The 22,515-nt window shown below is 40.9% G+C and overlaps 1 protein-coding gene across 8 annotated transcripts in view; it reads right to left on the minus strand.

Moving 5' to 3' along the window:
- LOC113015987 (semaphorin-5B-like) overlaps positions 1-22,515 on the minus strand; it is a 45,341-nt gene that overhangs the window by 7,197 nt on the left and 15,629 nt on the right. For all 8 annotated transcript variants that reach the window (XM_026158411.1, XM_026158413.1, XM_026158407.1 and 5 more), the window contains 15 exons: positions 14,610-14,798; positions 9,975-10,074; positions 9,473-9,518; positions 9,276-9,338; positions 9,022-9,120; positions 8,321-8,534; positions 7,944-8,229; positions 5,853-5,988; positions 4,241-4,448; positions 3,936-4,143; positions 3,259-3,376; positions 2,907-3,091; positions 2,540-2,683; positions 2,296-2,443; positions 1,257-1,482 (listed from right to left, as the gene is read on the minus strand). In XM_026158411.1, coding sequence (XP_026014196.1) covers positions 1,257-1,482; positions 2,296-2,443; positions 2,540-2,683; positions 2,907-3,091; positions 3,259-3,376; positions 3,936-4,143; positions 4,241-4,448; positions 5,853-5,988; positions 7,944-8,229; positions 8,321-8,534; positions 9,022-9,120; positions 9,276-9,338; positions 9,473-9,518; positions 9,975-10,074; positions 14,610-14,754 — 2,326 coding nt within the window. In that variant the 5' untranslated portion in view covers positions 14,755-14,798. The remainder of the gene's footprint in view (positions 1-1,256; positions 1,483-2,295; positions 2,444-2,539; positions 2,684-2,906; positions 3,092-3,258; positions 3,377-3,935; positions 4,144-4,240; positions 4,449-5,852; positions 5,989-7,943; positions 8,230-8,320; positions 8,535-9,021; positions 9,121-9,275; positions 9,339-9,472; positions 9,519-9,974; positions 10,075-14,609; positions 14,799-22,515) is intronic.

Raw genomic sequence — 22,515 nt, forward strand, 5'->3', positions numbered from 1 at the left:
CTCTCCTGTACTCACTCTACACCTACGACTGCACAGCCACTAACAGCTCCAACATCATTGTGAAGTTTGCGGACGACACTACAGTGGTGGGTCTTATCACCAACGGTGATGAGACGGCTTACAGGGAGGAGGTCAGCGCCCTGACCCACTGGTGTCAAGACAACCATCTCACCCTCAACGTCGCAAAGACAAAGGAGTTGATAGTGGACTTCTGGAGGTGCAGAGAAGTACACACCCCCATCACCATCAACGGCGCTGCTGTGGAGAGAGTGAGCAGCTTCCGGTTCCTTGGCGTACACCTGGCTGAGGATCTTACGTGGTCAGTACACACAAACAAAACAGTGAAGAAGGCGCAGCAGCGCCTCTTCTTTCTCAGGAGACTGAAAAGATTCGGCATGAGCCCCCGCATCCTCAGGACCTTCTATCGCTGTGCCATTGAGAGCATCCTCACTGGATGCATCACCACCTGGTATGGCAACAGCACCGCCTACAACTGCAAAGCTCTCCAGCGAGTAGTGCGGTGCTCTGAACGGATAATTGGAGGTGAGCTTCCCTCCCTCCAAGACATCTACAGGAAGCGGTGCCTGAGGAAAGCGGGGAGGATCATCAAGGACTCCAGTCACCCCAGCCATAAACTGTTCAGACTGCTTCCATCAGGAAGGAGGTTCTGCAGCATCCGGTCCCGTACCAGCAGACTGAGAGACAGCTTTTTCCATCAGGCCATCAGACTGCTGAACACGTCATAGACACCTCAGCTTCACTACTGGAACTTCAACATTATGCACTCCACACTGTATATAAATGCCACTTGTTTTGCACATATTCAACTCTGTATATTTTATATATTTTATTATTATTATTTTATTTTATTTTTTTACTATTTAATTTGTAAAAATGTGTGTATACACACACACACACACACACATACACACACACACGTAGGAAAATATTTAGTATACACATCCAGAAATGCATACACTATTATATATTGTACATATATTTATTAGTTTCAGGTTGGCCATTCTTGTATTTTGCTCGTTTGTGTTGTTGTGTTTGCACATCTCTGTTGCTTGTGGGGCTCGCACACAAGAATTTCACTCGCATGTGCTGTGCCAGTGTGCCTGCACATGTGATGTGACAATAAAAAGTGATTTGATTTGATTTGACTTACAAACAGAAAATATGGCAACATTTCTAGTTTCCCTAAGTTGTTAAACTCGCTTTTCCACATCTCCCAGCTTATTTCCAGTACTCACAGTCAGTCTGGCAAGCTCCAGACCCGTCGTTGGGGCAGAAACGGGTCTCCACCTTCTTCCTGCCCAGCTGGAGCTGCTGGGGGTCCGGCAGAAGTGCCCGGCATGTGTACCTGAATCTCTGCTCCTGCCGTGACCCGTCTTGGCTTACATTGACGGGCATCCACTGGGTCCAGGGGGTGTTACGACGAACTTCAGGGCAAGCCTCCAGGTTACAGGCTTTGTACTCCTGCAGAACAGGATGGAAACAGCTCATCAACTTTAGAGCTAATGAAAAGGCAAATCCCAGCAGGCTACAGCTACTGCTGTCTATCCTATCACAGCTACATCTCCCAATTGATTGCAGAGAGAGCCTGCTGCCTTATTATATCCTGCCAAACAACACAAACATTACAGTTTTCCTGGGAGAGGGCTCAATCATGCAGCAACTTACTGTATTTAATAGGACATAAACTTGAGCTTTATTGAATGCAATGAAGAACAAAACCCTTTTTAGATGTGAGTTTTCCCCAGGTACAGACATTAAAGTTTAATGCAGAAGGACTTCCAGCCCTTTAATTGGGTAGTGCTCGGAAAGTTTTTCTCTACAACAGCTAACTTTGACTTTTTTTTTTTGCCCTCAAAAAAGTAAGTATAAATATTGTTAGTAAGTATAAATAAATAATTCTGACAATACAAAATGAAAAAAAATGTAGAAGCTCTCTAGAAATAGAATAGCAGAGCAGATAGACTGGGTTGGCTCAGATTTCCCAAGTGTTTCCAAAAAATGGCAGGGCTTCAGAGTTCAAATGTATACCTAATAAAGTGGCCTATGATGTGGACAGATAGACAGATGTTTTCCCCCAAGTCTAGCAGGCTGAGACTGAGCAGAAAGAGCGGGGACTGTGTGTACCTGCTGTACAATCTGAGGTACTTGTGGGGAAAACAAACGTCCTTAATCTTGTTGTGTAATAAAAACAGACAAGTAGGTCACTCATGTCTGCAAATCAACTCGGATATTATTTTGCCTACTCTCTTCTCTTCACATATAGAGCAAAAATACCGTAGCACATCCAGGACAGCTGTTTCCGTTCTCACAGCTTCTCGTCCTGGAGTGGACCCCCCCACCACAGTCAGCACTGCAGTGAGCCCAGGGTCCCCACGCAGTCCACACTATGGGAAGTGGGCATGGCTTTTTCTCATTGCACAGCCTGGAAATACAAAGAGGAATGCACACTCACTCACACACAGAGCTTTGTAATGCAGTAATCGGGCCTGATCGCTAAATTCTGAAGTAACCTCCTCACCTCTCCTCCCGTCCCTGGCCGACACAGACTCTACCGCCGTGGCGAGGTGCGGGGTTATTGCAGGAGCGCTGCCTCACCTCAAACCCAATGCCGCAGCTGCTGCTACACTGGCCCCACGATGACCAGGGAGTCCAGCCGCCATTCCTGAGAAAGAGAACATAAGAAGGGATGTGACTGAGCCTGATGTTTTAAAATGAATGTGTTTTTTAAGCAAACTGTCTCCTTTTATGAGTGTATTAGTTGTTAGAATATAGTTGAACATAAAGGACTATTTTTAGATTTACTTACATAACAGTGCATTTTTTCAAAGATTGATTTCAAAGGATTAGTATGGGAATAATGGATGTCTGCATGAAAAGAAATATACCTGGAGCAGTTTGCCACCTGGATCGTCGGGCCCTTGCATTCAATCCCTCCACATCTGGCCACCGGTCCATTGCAAAAGCGCGACCGACACAAACAGCTGCTGATGGAGCCATCACCATCATCGTGGTTACAAGGCTGCCAAGGCTTCCACGGACCAAAACCACCATCCTGAGTCAGGTTCCTCACCTCCAGAGAGGATTAGAGAATCACATATGATAATTAGCATGCTATATTAGGCTAGTGATAATGAGTTTTTGTTTTTTATTATCAAACAGGGAACTTGTGATGAAATTCTTATTACCGTAGAAGTGAGACAGGAAAGATCTATACAACAGACAAACCCAGTGTCTTACAGGGCATTCAGTGATGTTCTGCGTCCACTGGTTCATGTTGGAGCTCTCCTCGATGGTGGTGCACCGCTTCTGTTTATGATCCCAGCCACAGTAAGGGTCCCGGGCCTCCATGCAGGAGCTAACAGGTATTTAGATAGACTATCAGTGTCTGTAGATGCCTTTCTTTAGCAGTTTGCAGATTTTTAAGCTGACACAAAGTCGGACAATCTACTGATTGTTGTGTTTCTGCTCATAAAAGATCTCCTGTTGTGTTTTGAGTGAGAAAGCTGTCAACTATTCCAGCAGTGTACTCATTGTCAACAAAATTCATAAAAGCCTGCTTGATATGTCTGCTCTGAGTCTTGCAGAACTGTACCCTGACAGTCCAAAATGTGTCTCTTTGTAGGGAAGATAAATAGGGCTCTTAACAGAATCATCTTTGTCAGCATTTGTTCGCAGGCCCTTAAGACTTGGACACCCGCGTGTGTTTCTTAGTAGATTTGCCCACTCATCACCAGCACCAGAAAATCAATATATGTGCAGGCTCACACAGACTAAAGGCTACAATTTTTCATTTTTCTTATGCTAAATATTTATACTCGGTCATATTTATGGTTCTTATGTTCATTAATCTGTAGGTATATTTGTTTCTATTTGGTATAAAGACTAAAAGCATTGTAGAAAATCTTGGACCAAACCGTTCAGTTGGGTAGCTGGAGCAGCGCTCTAATGGGATCTTCACCAATCTGTCATTGAGGCCCACAAACAGTGATCTGTCATTGTGGAGAATTTGCAGACTCTTTATTGGCCCCACTTTCCCTTCGGGCAGGATCCTGAGCTCCTCCAGGTAGCAGTCATGCAGGCTTTTATTGGTTGTGGAGAGAGCCTTCAGAATGGTGCCATATTCTTTTAAGATAATAGTAATAAGAGCAAGCTCCAGGATAGCAGATAAAAAAACGGTTCGAGTGATTATTTTCTAATTTTTAATTAGAACATGTCTCACCCGTGCCGATGTACATGACGTGGTAGAGAGAGTGTCGGCCCTGCACGATATCCACCACCAGCTTAGAGAAACGTAGGTTGTCCTGGGTGAGCAGGGGGTTGACGGTTACTGGCTGGACCACGTCATTCATGAGGAAGAGCCGCTGGGCGTCCTGGAGGCTGCGCTCTGTCAGGTTTCCCCCATTGGCGCCCTCCTCTAACGTGCCACACTGAGCAGTCAGGAAGGAGGCAGCAGAAGGGCGTTTAGTGAAAGGGAAGCTTCTCATATTGTGTCTGTGAAGGTTCTTAGTCCTCCAGGTCATCGTAGTCTAAGGAGCTTGGAAAGAAGCCCGTTTTCACACCTTGGCTCATGTGATTAGGTAGAGGATCATTAGGGGGTCCTTTTGTCCCTCTTGGGGGGAAACTCCCACAGGGTTTAATCTGGGACTCTCCACCATTTGACCCTAGAACTGAAGAAGCTTCTCGGATGAGAGGTGAAACGTCTTCAAGCAACTTGAAGTCCAGACGCTTTTCTTTCCAAGCTCCTTAGACTTCTTATACTGTGTTATTATAGACAGTCTGCATAATTCATAATCCAGAAAAGTCTTATTTGTAATATACTGGCCAATTATGCAGTCTCTTAGTTCTTCGTCTAGCTGAAACATGCATTTAAACACACGTCTCTTAAGATTCTCCACCTCAAAAGCCCATTTTCTTCTGATGCTGCTCCTCATTCAGTGTTTGTGCACTGCACCTCCACATAAGGCAGGGGTGTTAAACATAAGGCCTTAATCTTTACTGGCCCAGTAAAGATTAAAATTTGGCCCACTGGAAGGCGCTAGAAAATGTGGAGGAGAGATATTTGGTACTTTTAACTGTATTTTCACAAGTTTTATATCTTTTTCAACTGATAAAGACCTCCCCTGCAGCTATGCATGCTACACCAAAGTAATGAAGTTATAAACAATTAAATGACAGAAAAGTTCCTGGTTTTTACAGTGTCCACAGTAAAAAAAAAAGAAAAAGGGTAAAGTCCGATGATGGATATCTTATTATCGTTAGGCATGTAAATAGTTTTGTGCATGCTAGCTTAATGGCAATCTTACAGGCAACAAATGCTTCATGAAAAAATTGTTAAGCTTTTTTTGTTTTATATTTAATGACAAAATTTCAGGCAAGATCATTACTGTTGCTAAAGGACTGTTAGCGACAGTGTTAATCTATATTAAATAAATGCAAGGTTAAAATTGCACATAGCAAAACACAAGCTTATATACAGACATTATACAACAGGAAATGTGACTACAGTTTCCCTGTAGCTCAAACTGAACAGCACTTTGCAGATGCATTGGGAAATTTGCCAAGCATTTATTTTGGGGACATGTATTTGTTGGAGCTGAGCAAAACTTCTCTGCTGCACTGCATTTAGATATCTGCAATCAGCACAGAGTGATGAAGTGGATGTCAGTCTTTTGAAAATTTCTTTACAAGCCTTCGTGGAATTGCTGGGCAACTGTGGCAAGATAAAGCTGTTTGCTTTAGTGTCCTCACCAACCTCATGTTCTCAGAGAAAAATACATATGTATGAAGAGGTCTGAATTCTTTGTCATTGTCCATGTTTTGAAATGAGTTACCTGAAAGTTGGGTATAGGGTTTGGAGTGGCCAGCCAAGCAGTGCGCGGGTTCTCCTGGTATCGAAATGGGCCATTGAAGGCTTGGGTGATGGCGCTCAGATTAAAAGCACAGACAGCAGAAGCTGATATGCTGTTTCTAGAGAAGCACAGGAAATTACAATGCTCAGGTCTTAGCTAATGAATGTGAAGGAAAGCAAACATTCTTGAGCACATCTCTACAGAAAAGCACATATTTCTATTTTAACAGTAAAATACAAACATAACCTTTTAGTTGCCTCAGTTGAAACTACTCTATGGAATAAACATTAGTGTGTAGTCTTAAAGCAAGCCCCAATGGCACAGCTGATATGCGAAAGGACACATTTGCCAAAATAAATTACCTTTCATACAAACATGATAAGAGATATTAATAGTTAGTACTTTTGGTCAAAGTTTTATTAAAAAGCCTCAAAATGCTGTCTAGGTATATTAGCCAGAAAAAGACTAATGTACACAATATCACTGTAACTTACCAAACCAAGTGTTTTTTACTTGGCTTTAAATAAGGCAATGTACAAGTGCCAAAATAATCCAGTTCCTTTAATGGCCAATGTGTTAACATTTACGACTTTAAAGAAGAAAAAAGCACATTTCTAGCACAGTATAATAACCTGTCTTGGTTTTTATAGACAATGACAAAGTACATGGCAGCTGTCCAGGAACAAATGCTTTAAAGCTATGTGTAATTAAGGTTGTGTAGACCTGGAGTGACCTGTAGGTGCACAGACAACTGTAGCTGCTAGCTATAGTCTCACCTCAGCTAATTCATGCCCATATTTTCCACCAATTTTGTGAAATTATGTGACAGACAGTATTGCCTTCTGGGTAGTTCATTGTACTAACAGGCTGTCTAACTCTTTTGAGTCAATTCTATGCATTATTGATTGTATTTAGGACAAATTGGCTAATGACTACTGTTGCAAAAGGACTATTAGCGACAGTGTTAATTTATATTAAATAAATGCAAGTTTAAAATTGAACATAGCAAAACACATGCTTATATACAGACACTGACAGTGTGTCAGTGTGGCAGCATGTGTGTCAGTGGAACACAATTTGCTAACCTAGCTAGCTTTCAATAGCTAGCTTAGCACTCCATCCTTGTGTCTATATTTAGCCACGTTAAGCAAGCTGGTAACAGCAAAAACACAAAATTTGTTGGTGAGGCTACAGTGAGTGCATCTTTCTTTCATATCCTCCTGAGAACCGAGGAAAGTTTCTTTCATTGTAACTTTTTTGTGATGTCCTGCCTATTTGGAGCTGAAAGAGGCCACCCAAACACACTTTTGAAAACAACAGGACTTATTAGGGTAGCTCAAATAAGTCAAAATATATTGACCAAAAACAAACGTCCATTAAAGAGGACATAAATGAACAGACTGGTTCTCAGGAGGATATACTCTATGACCTAGTGACCCAGTGTTTTGAGTTTTAGTTCATTTTGATGTTTATATGTTTAAGCTCATTAGGTTTCCTATGTTCATTTGCTTATCAGTTCCCCCTTGTGTTTTCAACCCCTGTGAAGTCTCCCTTGCCCTTCATGTGTTTCATGTCTGTGAGTCTCATATTGTCATGTCTGCATTATGTTTCCTGTTTTATTTTGAAGGGGTCCGGTGTTCCTATGTTCAATGTTTTTAGTTTTACTCTCCTCTTGTGATGTTGTTATGTTCATGTGTGTCAGCTGTTTCTCCATGTGTTTCCATTTCCCTCATTATCCTCCTGTGTGTATTTAGTCGGTGTGTTCTGGTCATTCTTTGTCAGGTCGTCTGTTGGCCACGCCATGTTTCCAAGTTTCATGTCTAGGTTTTTCTTGTTGTTTGTTTAGTTCTCCCAGTTTAGGGTAATGTTAGTTTTACTTCAGTCTGCCTTGCCCTTTGTTTGTTCCTTTTTTACCAGCCATATTAAACGGCTTGCTTTTTGTTAACATTCAAGTGTTGTTCCCTGTTCCTTGGAGTCTGCATTTTGGGTCCTTCTTGTCAATTCATACAGTCTGCCCTCGCCAGACTGTGACATAAAGTCTATGAAATGACATTATTAACAAACAGAACTCACACATTAGTGGTAAAAATGCCATAAATCAGATCTTGCTCAGGTAAGTAGAAGGTGCTCTGGAGCTCGTTGTAGTAAAAGGGGATTTCTCCTGAGCGTGAGCAGTTGAGGCGAGCCTTCATGAAGGTGGTCCAGGTGTCCTCCAATAGAAAGCGTCCACCCATATCATTCTTACAGACCCGAGCCACTCGAGAGAACACCATTTTCCCACAGTCATTTTCCACCGCAGTTTCCCTCAAGAAGAAGTACGCAAAACGACCAATCTCATAAACAGACACAAAATGAGGCTCTAGAAGAATAGAAGAGGCAGAGACACAGGTCAGCGTGATGGACCAACGAAAGAGTGATGAAAAGGACAAACTTTGTGGTGCTTTGTTAACCGTTGAGCCATTTAGAGTTGTACTGGGCGGTGCGCAGGGGCGGCATGTTGCCCAGGCTCCTGTAGATCACTGGGTCACGTCCAGAGAAATCAATCACTGTGGCAGCATACAGCTCGCCCTTTTCTGTGATCATGGCAGTGGAGTTGTGACGCGGGTCGTAGGGACATCGGGCAACACCGTTCACAGTGTCTAACACCTGGCTGAGGTTAGAAATCTGACGAAAAGAAGGGAAAACTGAACTAAGCATTTCCTGCTATTTTATTGGGTTGACAAGCGATTTGTTCTTTCTGTTTTTATCGCTTTATTCACATTATTTCAAAACTTTTAATGAATTTCAAAACTTTTAATAATGTAATCTTCAGTTTCTATCATTTCCCAAATGCACAAAGCTGCTGCAGACATCTGAGGATCACAAAGGCACCAAAACTATTTATAATTACTAAATATAATTACAAAATATATAGAGAAAAGATAAATTAGCTAATCAAAGTGACTAGAAGAAAATGACTTTTATTGTCAGATTTCTTGATTTTATCCTTTTTAAATTCCATGTCCTTTTTCCATTTTACATTGAGCTCTAGCAACTTATAATTGCCTTTCTTTTAATTACCCCAAAAGGATTTTAGACTATAAAATATGTATTTTCTTGTCATATAGTTTCATTAATTCTACTTAAGTGCAAAAACTGCCATTTTACTAACCTGTCTGGTTATGCAGACCGGGGTAAAAGCATTGGTCCCACATGTGAAGAGCGTCCTTCCGCTTATCAGCAAAACCCGTACATAGTTTTGGCATTCACCCTGCAGACAAATACGTCAGAACTCAGTTTTACTGTTTCATGACATGTCATCAAAATGTCCAATATAATATAATCATATAATAACATAATCCAGTCTAACGTAATATGTTTCTGAATACACAGACAAATATCTGTATTTCAGTCACAGCACAATACCTCAGATTTGCCTTTGCTCTGACATGAGCGCTTTGTGTCTTCATCGGATGCCCATTCTGTTGCCTGAGGAGAAATGTTCAATTGTAGAATTTTTTTTTTTATATTGGACCTTTTATATTTAATAAGAGATACTGTTAAAATGTTTAAAAATAAAATGTCTTTGACAGTAGTTCATTTTTGTGTAGTCTTAACCTTACCTGTATGAGGGAGGTATTATTCAAACTCAGTCTGAAGAGGAAATTTCTGTAAAAGATATTTTATTTTAGAGCTAAAACAACAGACTGCTCACAGTAGCAGTGTACAGCATATAAATGTTATCCTCTAGTATCTCCCAACTTCTGTCCAGACACAGTTTGATCAAAACACATTTGTGCCGCCTGGGCAAAATATCTGTATAGCTTGTGTTGCTGGATTTTTTCTTCTTCCTTTTGGGTCTTTTTACTCCATTTAAGAGCTGTCTTTACCCTTTAGTGCTGTCTTTGGGCTTTCGGGACTTTGTGTTTTAATTTAAAAAAATAAATGTTGTGTGTATTTCCCGTGTTTATGTCCAGAAATATCATCATGTAAGAATTGGGGGCTTGTCCAGGATATGAACGCTGGCACGCTTCTATGATGACACATCATGTATCCACTTTACACCACTGTATGCTAGTAACATGCTGTATGATTACTGTTTGAGTAATGCATGCTATTTGGTACCTTGCTCCTACAACAAGCTGGTTTCGTCTCAGGTCCAAAGCAAGTTGGGAGAAGTCCTTTGCACCTGGATGTGAGAACTCAGACACCCAAGACCTCAGTGCTGGATGCACAAATAATCAAATGATAAGGAGTGAGGGGAAAAAAATAAGAAGAAAGAGTATAAAAGTAAGTGAAAGGAAAAGCAGGAGATGATAACATGAAATATGAGAGACAAGAGAAGAAGATGAAAAAGATCCATTATCCAGTGTTTGCCTTTTGCCAACTTTACAACTCATCTTTAATCGTAGGGCCTAAGACCAGAAAGGAGGCTTTTAAACAGACTGAAAGTACTGATTTATTTTCCAAAATTATAGGGTAGGAAATAAAGATCTGGAAGTCTCCCAATTTTCATATTATATTACTTGTTCTAATTAATTAGCAATCTCTTGAAATAATTTATCTTGAATTCAACAACATAAATTTACCATTACATAAGACTGTTCAATGTCAAAGTAATAAGATAAGTAAGGTATATCTGTCAGGTCTTTACTTTTTTCTCTCAACTTGTGCAGTTGTCTCAGATTTTTTTAAGGACACATTGCATACCATACTGAGATATTACAGACCTTTACATTGTAGCTCTTTGGGACACACCTACAATTTTATGTCTTTCTATTAAACAAATGGGAACAAATTATTTGTTTTGTAACGGGTTGCTAGTCGCAAAGTGCCTAAAGATACACAAAGAACCAATTAAAATTTTGATCTTTCCTAAGTTGTCCATTGTGTGTAGACCCAACACTGGTTCATCGCTTGAGTAAGGTGCCTTTTTTGCCAGGTCAAGTACAAGGACTGGGCTAAAAACATGTGAAAAAGACAACATCCAATCCTGAAGAAACATTGCTCAAAACCAATTTAAAAGATAAGTATGTCTGCCTCCCTTTAAGCAAAATATAAAGAAATGAGGGGTGGCTTAAGACTTTTCCATCTTATCAAGAACTTTGTTTTGAAAGTTTCTTTATAACTTTAGTCTATCATGGTTGATATTACATGCCCTTAATTGAAAACCACCACCTGAGCAGTATGACAGCCAATCAGAACTGAACGGTAAATAAAGTTGCTTTAGCTGTTTTACATGAGCTTCGGGGAGGGCGAACAAACCACATACAAATGAATGCTTCCCGCAATGTTTCAGAGCAAATTACTGCTGCCTCTCAGGACTAAATGCCTGTTCCTCTCATTTGATAGCCAGCTTGTGGGAAAAAAAAATGTATCAACAACAAAAGCAGCACGGTTTGCCAGGCAAACACTTTGAGCTGAATGTAAACTGACATCCAGTCAAAATAATGACATCAAAGGCCCTTTCACAGTCATTAGACAGCTGAAGAAGAGCATTTAATGAGGCCATGCTGCAGACACAACATCAACACCTTTATTAATTTCACATAAATCTTTACATTCAATTTTTTTGCAGAAATTGCCAAGCACAGTTTCAACTTTCAACGTGTCTTTTGTAAGCCTCGATGCATGAGATAAACACAATTCCAACAAATCCTTATGAATGCAAATTAATTCCAACTAAGAGTTCATAGTGCTGCCAGATTTCACAACCTTATATTAAAGTCACGCTTCACACTTTGTATTGGTTAATCTCAATTAATGTCACATAAAACAACAAATTGAAAGGTTATGAGCACCAGCGTGTCAAGATGCTTATTAGAAACTGAACTATCATTCTTGTCTGGTCTCAGTTCTGCTTTGAATAGCTCTGAAAGAGGGCAACAAAACAACATGAATACAAACCATCACTTGAACAGCAGTGATTTTTAGAGAGCTATTGAATCCAAATTGCTTTTGTGCACTTCCCTGTGTACATAATGAGCTGCTGCAAAGCGGACAAGGGCAGGCAGTCTAAGTCTCTCATTCAAAATACCAATCTGACAGCTGACAAGGAGAAGCGACTTGTTTCTTGGACTTTCTCTTTTAAGAAGAAATTAGTTAACTACAGGGAATCAGAAATCGACACTCATTCTTGCAACAAAAGAGCCAATTAACTAAGAGCGTCTAGTTTCATTTCAGATTGCAGAACTGTCTACACTTTGCATTATGTAAGTTGCCGTCTGCTGCTTGTAAACTTCTTTGCATTTTAGCAATTTTATTTAACAAAATGAGCACAGGAAAGAAAATAAGATTACAGCAATGATCATTGTTATTACTGGACCTGGATCCTATATTAGGGATACCTTGCTGATGTCAGGTCAGACCTGCTCTTGGCACCAGAAGAACTTGAATTCTTAATGGCATAAATTGAACAAGATGCTGGAAACGTTCCTCGCAGATTTTGGATGTGATAGAGTCACGCAGTTGCTAGATTTGAAGTCAGTGTCAGATGATATGAGCTTTATCCTGCTGGGAGCAGCCATCAGACGATGGGTCTACTGTGGTTATACAAGGACAGACATGGTGAGCAGCAAGACTCAGGTAGGCTGCGGAGTTTAAACAATCGACTGGTATTAAGTGTGCCACACCATTATACCACCACCAGTCTGACCCATTGTTAACTTTGGTGATAATTGTAACCTCAGTTTCCTGTTCTTAGCTGACTGCCCAGTGTGGTCTTCTGCTGCTGCAGCAGAGCTGAGTGCTTCCAAGGGTGCAAAGATGCTGTTCTGCATACCTATTTGGGAAAATCCAGCAGATCAGCAGTTTCTGAAATAATCATCTTTCTCAATCATCTTTCTTCCCAATTCAGATGCTTGGTTTCTTTGGTCCGTTTCTTCAGATTTACTGTGTATTTCCTGTGTATTCTGTGCTTCCTTGTCTGCTCTTGTGTCATTTCCTGCTTTATTTTATTGTTTGTTGTTTTCTTGTGTTCTATTTACCTCTTGTCTTTGTCTTTTTCCACCACTACAATGCCCTGATTGCTTCCAGCTGTTATCGTTTTACCTTGCTATACATGGTGGCTTTTTGTGTCTCCCTTTGTCAGTTGTTCCTTTTTGGTTTCTTTAATGATTTTTACAATTTCTATATCAGTTAAAACTCACCTTTTGCTTGTTATATCATCTTCATTCTGTGTCCTGTGTTTTTCTCTTCTTTTCAGACGGAAACATAACTTGTCCAGGATAAAAATAATTATTATTTATTATTGCTGTTCCTTGTCTATTTCCATTTCCAGTGGCATTTAACAAACATAATTTCTCAAAAGCTGTAGACTGTTGTGGGTTTTATGGTTGGTTACAATATGGCTGTGAGAGCAATAGAACAAGCCGTGCAACAGCGTTTAGACAGCAGTGATTAGAGCAACAAAAGTAGGTGAAATGACATTCTAAACGTTTAAAGCTTTTATGGATTTGGACAAGACTTTTGTGCAAGCACCCAGGTTGCTGTGCTGATAAATTTTCATGAGAGCATTTTTTGAATGCAAACTAATCAATCGCTGTTGCTGTGGTGGTTATAGCTGAATATACAAACCCAACGAAAATCAGTTTTTAAAGAGCAGCGAATGAAATGTTGAGAGATGGCATTGATTTAAAGTTGGTGGATAAGTGAAGATTGTTATACAATTATGCAATCGTTATTTAACTTTACAAAGGACCATAAAATGTTTGTGACCCAACCAAAGCTCCTTCACAAAGATACCATTTCAGCTTCAGGGACTCTTTATTGTTTGTGTAGCAGGGTCTGGCCAGAGAACCTCCTTGTGCTTCCAAGAAAAAATTATACAAAGTTAAAGTAAACATTACCAAGGGATCTTTAGATCCATATATGTACGTTCTTATTCAGTGAAGCACTGGAGTAAAGCACTGTTTAGCAGCCATGGTTTGACATGAGAGTATGATCAAAATGTAGGGTGATAAAATCAGAAGGGGCAGACATATACAGTTTTTTTATACTTTAATTTAAATCGAAAATGTATATCTTATGTAGCCTTTTGCATACAGTTGGTCCTCATACAACCCTTAATCCAAAGCCTTTACGTCACTTATTCAAGCAAAAGATGCATTTTGATTACCATTTTACAATAAGGCTACCACACTGCTCGCTCACAACAACCTGCTTAAAGAGCCTGAATTTGAGAACTGTAGACAGTCTAGGAAACGCATGCATGTCTACAAGTTTGCCTAATTGTCAACATCAGCATGACAACCCGATCGTTGTGTGACAAGGTTAAGATCTCTGATCTTGATGTTGGGTACGTGGACTAACCGGCTGCATGTGAAAATCATCACTTTGAAAGTGGGCTCAAAGAAACACGGCCTTTGTGTGCGTGACTCTTTTCAATTCGCCGACTTTCTCATATATTTGTGTGTGTACTCTTACATAAAAAAAACAACACAAATTATGTTGTTTGAAAACAGAAATTGTCTTGTGGAAAATAAATACGTTGTCCTCTTTTCACAATGGGTAAATGTGCAAGCAACACAGTCTCTTATTTCAGCTAAAAAAGTGTCTCCCTTCAGCATGAACTTTGGTGCTAGGTTGGAGCCTTTGTTCAGTTTGGCATGTGCACATAAGTTGCTACGATGGGGTGGGCCTAAACTAAAGTGATTAAATTGTACAAAGTTCCTGATTTTGCAAGCGTGCCTTCATTTTTGAGCCCTAACTTCATTCGTGGCCCTCCTCCCCACTCTATCAGTGGTGTGTTTCTTTGCTCACCTTGGTAGGAAACAACAGGATGTTCCTTTCTGCTGCAGTCGGCAGGCTTGATGTGAGGCTCCTCTGACAGACACATGGATAAACAGATGACCAGCACAAGGCCACAGGGGGAGAGGGCCCATACCCCCCACCCTGATGTTACCATAGTTACAACCACATCCAGTCTTCTATCAGGTCCTCAGGAATCATCTGTCGGAGCAGAAGTGATATCTGTCAATCAACCAGACAGTAATGGCAGGGAGAGTAAACCAATCAGCCTTGTGACAAATAAATATCCTTATATTTTTTGGCATTTAGATAATCACTCTAGAAAACTCAATACATCAGTGCTGGACTCTAAAAATCCATATCCACTCAGTAATAGCTCACACTTGCACACACTCTCTTCTCTCCGTCCTCCTGCCCATTCATCTAAATTAATTTTGCCAGTCGACCGGCCCCGCTGTTCCTCCTCACTTTCAGTCTGTCTGCTTTTGGTGTCCATCGCCTCAGTGTCAGCAGGACTCGGTCATGGCTAATTCACCTCAAAAGGCCAGAGCCGCCAATCTTCACTAACGCCAGCTCTCAAACTTTGGGTGCCTCTTTCTGACTGAGGGGATCCATTCAGAGATGAGCCCCGGGCACAGAGCCAAACAGGAGGGTGTGCCACATGAAGGGTCGAATTCATTTTATATGAATCAGAATCTGCTCAAAGGTGATGATCTGATGGTGACTTTAGGCACAAAGATCAAAGGCTCTTTTATGTAGTTTACAAATTTCCATCCAGCTGCGTCAGACAAGTATCAGACTTTTGCTTTCTCACGTGCAGCACACAGAGGGAGGCAGCGTTCAAGATACTCTGTTTGGTAGAGTAAATGCAGCCACATACTAGCTGTAGCATACATACTGACGCTGGCAAGTTAGTTACAGGCTAACGTCTAATCCAAATGTGTTGGGTCTTTGTGTTTTCACGCACACTTCTGTGGGGCTACATTTTCTCATTTATTTAGAAATTCACAGACTGGAAACAGAGCAGGACAGGACAGAGTGACACCCACCAATAAAGGATGTTACTATCACTTTTCATTGGCTGCATGCATTCACCAAGATATTTAAAGTTTGCTAAATTAAAAAAAAAGTGGATGCAAACAAGGATAAAGACCTTTAAATGTTTTTGCATGTGAAATGACTCTATGTATGAGCTCTGAAATGGAAAAAAATGTCTTTTGAATCATCTAATAAATTTCTGTTTTAAGCTCCACTCCTGTACTGGCCAGTGAACCATTCAGATGTGAGCAAGCGTTTAAGTAGCTGAAGACTACAGGAGACACCTTCACCATGAGAGCACGTGAAATGCCTGAATCTAGCTACACTGTCGCCTGAGGGTTAGGCGGGACTAGAGCACAAATTTGACTCTGAAAATGTCTGAGCTGAGTGATAAATGAGTTTATGGAAAAGGCCATAATGTTCCAACTATGTATTGAAAACTTGAACATCCTCAACACTACAGGGCAGCATATTTCTTGCCCATTCACAGCGGCGTCTTTTTCTTTAACCCTTAAACCAGTTTCAGTGCAGCTGCTACGCACTACAAAGAATGGAGGCGGTGAATGTCTGCCTGTCTACTGCTCACTGGGAGGACTGAATACGTGTGGAGGCAGAGGTTTTTCAGCCTGCTGGGTCTTACATTGCTGCTTAATGAAGCGACAGGAGCAGAGCCTCCACCGCTGGCCTCGCCTTTGTTACGGGGCCACGGTCCTCTCACCGCGCAAAGGCTGGCCAGTGAGAGGCCTAATGTTCTGGGATTTGTCTATTCAGCTCAACGAGGGGGAGCGACAGTGGACGTCAGTCAGATTCTTCGGGGGCAGTAGGAAATGTGTGGACGCAGGCTCTCCCTTGGTGATTAGCGTTAGTTAAAGACAAAGAGCGCATATTCATCATCCTCTGTCTACATGACAAAGTGTGCTAGGACCTCTTTATGGTTTGGTTAAGTTTAGTCAAGTAACACACAAACTCTTTAGACACACTGTGAGCCCAACTATCTGCACTGATGTTTTTCTTGAATGTTTTTAACTGTGCATTATCAAAAGCATTGTGCTCCCTTCTTTGCTTCTGAGAGAAGGTAGTCACCTCTAATATGACCATGAAAGTTCACTTGTCGCCAACGCTATTTCTAAGTACTGCCCCCCAAAGCTGTATGGCTGTGCCTTTATACTTGTCCTTTTCACACATCTTACCCTGTAACAGGGAAATTTGATAAGTTCTTTCCAGAAATACCCTGAAGGTTTTACAGTAAGCTGGTATCCACAACAAAACTTTTAGTACTGTGTAGAATATAAGCTTTACAGTATGATGCTGTCAGCTGGTTGACTTTCATTAGTCTTATTTGAGTATTGCAATCTCCAACATCATTGCTGTGTGTCCAACCGTCTTTGTGAACTATAACAACACATTGCTAATGAAACTTATATTCCTTGCACTGCCAGGTTACAGACTGTTGCTGCACCAACATTTTGACAGCTACAAAAGGTGGCCATACCAAATATTGACTGTACAGATTCCTTCTGTGTCTTATATACTGTAAATGTATACTGTAATATTTAGTAAATCAGGGCACCTCTTCCCCAATTTTCCTGAAAAATATAAAGGAATGAGTAGAAATGAGGGGTGGCTAAAGGCTTTTATTCAATACTGTATCTAAACAAACAAAAAATACTTTTTTTCCTGAAATGTTTCAACATAAGTCATATGAATTTAATATAATCTGAAAAAAAAGGTAGGGCAGATTGCTGCCCCTCCCTGAGCCTGGTTCTGCAGGAGGTTTCCTGTTTAAATGGTAGTTTTCCTTCCCACTGTCGCCAAGTGCTTGCTCATAGGGGGTGCTCTGACTGTTGGTGTTTTTTCTGTATTGTTTCAGGGTCTTTACCTTATAAATATAAAGCGCCTTAAGGAGACTGTTGTGATTTGGCAGTATATAAAAAACATTGGATTAGCTGAATTTAATTGAAATCTGAAGTAAGCAAATGACCGCATCAGTACAGAGGACATATGTTACACATAAAATAAGTAGATGGTCGTGTGATGCTTCTAAATGTGGCTTGAGTGATTCGATGTAATATTATGGACCCGACAGTGGCAGACGGACCTGAGCTACAGTCTTTGAATTTGTTATAGAAAGTTGGAAATAAATTGCTTCAAAAATAAAATCAGAGAGCTGTTTTCCCAGAGACGGAGCGTGTCTGAACATTCATTCACTTGTGTAGCTGGCTGCGATAGAAAAACACCTTAAAGAAATAACAACTTGTGATGGGATTAGAAACACAGAGTCTGCAATTCATGTGACCGGTCCGTGTTTGGACTGTGTGGGGAAAAATAATCACCCGGGAACACAAAGTGAACATGTGACCACCACACTGGAGCAACACGGCCAAGATTTTAAGGCAGGGCCATGTCAGTAAATAAAGCTGAGGACTGGGCCGCCCTGTATCAACACAGCTAAGCATGACAGGTGTGTACTCAAACCCCTGCTGCCTGCCAATTTGTCTCTCCTACTTCACTGGTGCCTCTCCATGTGATTCCTCTGCAACAGCGAAAGCTGATTCAAACATCTTGCGGACAAAACTACACACTACAAATCTAAGATGCTTGTGCGTCTGCTGAAACATGAAGATAACTTCATGTTCCTGCAGCAACTCCAAAACCTCACACAAAGACATTAAACTGTAACCTCTACTCAAATTTTGCAGCAGTATTTAAGGCTGAATATTTTTTCTGTATGCTTTTCATTTTATTGGGATGCCTTTTAAACATAGATGTTTTGGTAGATTAGATTTGCTCTGGAATTGTTTCACAATTGCAAACTACTGTACTGATTGTTCTGCAGCTTGTTGAGGCAAGACTGAATGAAATTGCATCTGTTAAATATTTAAAGGAGACACACAGCAATGCAATTAAGCATTTACTGTGTTATCACGTGAGCATCTATATGGATCCAAACAAGCGGTTAAGGATTGTGCTCGTTACTAGCAAATGTGACTTTGAAAGTAACTTCTCCTGACCAAAGTAGTCACTACAAGTGGCCTCAGAGTCATTAGCAGCACTAGCCTGGGAGACGGGTCTGTTGTCCATCACGTCCTGCGATGTAAACCAACCCTGCAAACAGAATCAGCTCATGGCTACCTTCCACTTTCACATCTGTGCCCATATATAGACTCTTTATCTGCCATTGTAATTTACTTTGACATTTATTGCCGCACTTGAGTTGTAGAAGTTTCTTAAGCTAAAAAAAAAAAAAAACAGCTTTACTTGGCAAAAAAGGTTAAACTAATTCCCCTTACACATTCACACCAAATGGCACTCAGAGTCAATACAGAGCTTAAATGTGCTTGAACTTTTCCTGCAGTACAGATAGTTTGATTCTTATATTAAAATCTATCATGATATATGCAGGCCACTTTAATCGGTATATCTTGGTTGGAGTCACACTCTTACCACTGTTGGTTCCAGAACAAACTTAATTCTTCACGGCACAGATTCAACAAGGTGCTGGAAACACTCCATATTAACACAGCAGCATCACACAGGTGCTGCTTATTTGTTGGCTGCACGTCCATGATGGGAATCCCCCATTCTACCACATCCAAAAGGTGCTCTACTGGATTGAGAGCTGGTGTGTGTCAGGAGTATGAAGGCCATTGATGTGCAGTGAACTCATTGTCATGTTCAACAGGTGATTTGAGCTTTTGAGGTGCTTCCAGCCATCAGAAGATGGGTACCCTGTGGTCATAAAGTGATGATCAGCAACAATACTCAAACAGGTTGTGGTGGATAAACAGTGCTCGGTTAGAGTGTGCCCATGCACCATTACAGCACTGATAGAAGGATGGATCCATGCTTTCGTTTGTTTGAGTCTACCGTCCAAATGTCAAAGCAGACCAAGCAACATTTTTCCAATCTTCTGTTGTCCAATTCTGGTGAGACCGTGCAAACTGTAGCCTCAGTTTCCTTTTCTTCTGCTGTAGTCTAGATGAGTACCGCAACATTAACAGACAGATACACAACAAAAATCAAATGTCTGGCACAGCAGAAGACCAAGAGCTTGTCCCTCAGAGCAAATCATCACACGTTTGGAAATACTTTGGATTTAGGGCAAGTGATGTTAACTAATAATAAGTTACAGCGTCTGCACGATAATTTATTACAACTGCTTGAAAATGCACCACAAACTGCAGGATTATTAACGCATGAAGGACAAGAGAAACAACGCAATATTTGCAAAAGTGAATCATCCGCCGTGCACTCAGGCGTCCATAAAAGCGAGCCTGTATGCGTGTCTGCATATCCGTCCAGCACACAAAGACCTATTGAAATCATCAAGGCAATCGCATGCTTTTTGGCCAAAGATATGTGTCCACTAAACATGGTGAGTAATGAAGGATCATCGTGGACAAAAGATGTTTTCCCCTCATGCAATTAATTTTCTAAATTGGCAAAACCGACATTGTACACAAACTATCATAATGGTTTGGAAAAAAAATGGAGTGGAAGACTTTATATTTTGCTTCTAGGATGCACTCAATCATCAGTGCAGGTCAAGTAAAAATGGGATTTTGTGAAGGTGTTTTAACTAACTGACTAACCAAGAAGTGCAGCACAATGTAAAAATGAAAGTAGTGCTTTGCTGATTTAATTTCATGTTAAGTTTTAGTAAAGTTAATTGTATTTACATAATTTTGGTATTGTACATCAGCAGGATCGTAGAGGAACATGAATGTGAAAGCAGTGTTTACATAACAGTACAATTAAAACATTTCTGTCATTAAAATGAAAGGATAAATAACTAAACTTAACTGTAATCTTAATATCAATCAGAATAATAGTGATAATCACAATCGCGCAGCTCTAGGTTATTTGAGTTACTGTTGCTTTCCTTTCAGGTTAAAGCAGTCTGGCTACTCTCCTCTGACCTCTGACATCAGCAAGGCATTTTCACCCAGAGACCTCCCACTCATACTCAGAATGACCATGCCATGTTCAGAGTGAAAAATGTTGGAAATAAATTCCTTCTAAATGTGAAGGAGGCTAAATTTCAGACTTTGACTATGCTTTTTTTTTAAGTTTTCCTACTGATAAAGACACCCCCCCCCCCCAATTAAGTAAAGTAATTTAACATCAAAGTGTTGTGTTGACAGATTTCTTTCATTTACTGCAACAGGTACTTGTATAAATGCAACCTGTAAGCCATGAGAAGGGGGGGGGATCAACAACTTTGCAGAAGTGACCCACACAGGGCATTATTACAAACCTTCAAAAAGAGGCTGTGTCATGTCTTCAGAAGCCAGACAGTTTGTTTTCTTTCGTTGTTGGTTGTTTGAACATGTAAAAATGATCCATCCACTCCTTAGAAAAGTCAGGAAAAGTATATAAAAAAAAGCTTTTTCCCCCCTGTTCTCCTTCCCCTTACACGCTACAGCTACACAAGTAGAAGCCGCTGACGTTTCTCCCCTGGTTTAACATTTAAGTGGAAATGTGTGTAGTGACACACTGACAAGTGTTTGGACAGAGCAGCAGTGCCTCTGCAGCACTTTGTCACAGTTGTACAAACTTCACACAGCAGAGGCCTTTGTCAAATCCTCCATTTTTCTTTCTGGACTCTTTCCCTGCTGCTTTTTTTTTTCCTTCAAGTTTGTGAGATTTCTTGACAACAACTTTTTTTCTGTCTCTGAGTGTCAACTACTTCTGCTGATGCCAGAGTGATTCACAGTGATGTTCATGCAAAATTTAAGAAACATGGAACTTCCCCCCGCCTCTATTTGAGGAACCATGCAAGCTCACTTTGACTTTTTCCTCTTAGAAGAACTAAACAAGCGTATCCCAGAGAACTTAGGAGGACTCTGATAGAGGCCAAAGAGATGGCCCCTTTATGGAGTGTGGTCCGAGGGCTTGAGTTGACTCTAAGTAAAAAAACAAGGCATGGATGAACCTCTTTTGTGAGCCATGTGACCGGCAGGTTATTAAGCTTTAATACGTCAGCTCGGCAACTGTGAAGGGGCCGTTTCCTTTTCTGTCAGCATGAGTAAGCTCTTCCCTCATTTCTTGCAAAACAGCTATTATAGGTAATTATCCATGTCGTGATCTGCCTACAAAAAGACGCACTACAGAAGACCTTGAAACTGCTTTTTAGCACTTCCGCCACACCAGCTACAAACCGAGCACCCGACAACACTGGGTGCGCGTGTTAAGTGTGCTTCATTAAAATCCAGACATGTCCTCTTCACGGAGGAACTCTATGACAGCGAAATTAATAACGAGTAATTATTTCTTCATTCAGAAGCCCTATAATTTGTTCCTGCGTGGCATCAAAAATAAAAGGAGGGAGTCCAGCATCTGACCCTTGTATATCAGCCTCTTGTCTAAACTCTCTCCACCCGAGTTTTTGGACAGCGTCCAACTATCATGAAAAGACAGAGTGAACACCAACCCCCCACCCCACTACACCCCACTACAAAAAAAAAACTGGATTCCAAACTCCAAATTCCTCCTTGAGTAAAAAAAGGAAGAAAAGACAACATCAAAACAACACTGAATCAAATTGCTAAAATTCTCTTTCTGACCGCAGCTCCTGCTCGCCCTCACCTATAAGGAGCACTGATATTGATTACCAATGAAGTCAGTTGATGGAGATTTGTTAGCTGGAGCAAATGGACACTGAGAGGGCACCCAAAGTCCCTCCATCAAAATATTCAGAGAGGACCATTTCCGAGGCAGTGTTCTCAGCTCCTTCCTACCGGGGTGAATGGCCTCTCTGTGCAACCTGCCAACTATCTGCCAATGGCTGCTCTCTTTTACAAGTGAATAGACTGAGTTTAGCCACAGTTAAAAAGACACACTAACGTGCCATGGCTGCGCCACAATGGCCGCCCGGGTA

This window comes from Astatotilapia calliptera, chromosome 23, assembly GCF_900246225.1.
Source record: "Astatotilapia calliptera chromosome 23, fAstCal1.2, whole genome shotgun sequence".
Classification (NCBI taxonomy): Eukaryota; Metazoa; Chordata; class Actinopteri; order Cichliformes; family Cichlidae; genus Astatotilapia; species Astatotilapia calliptera.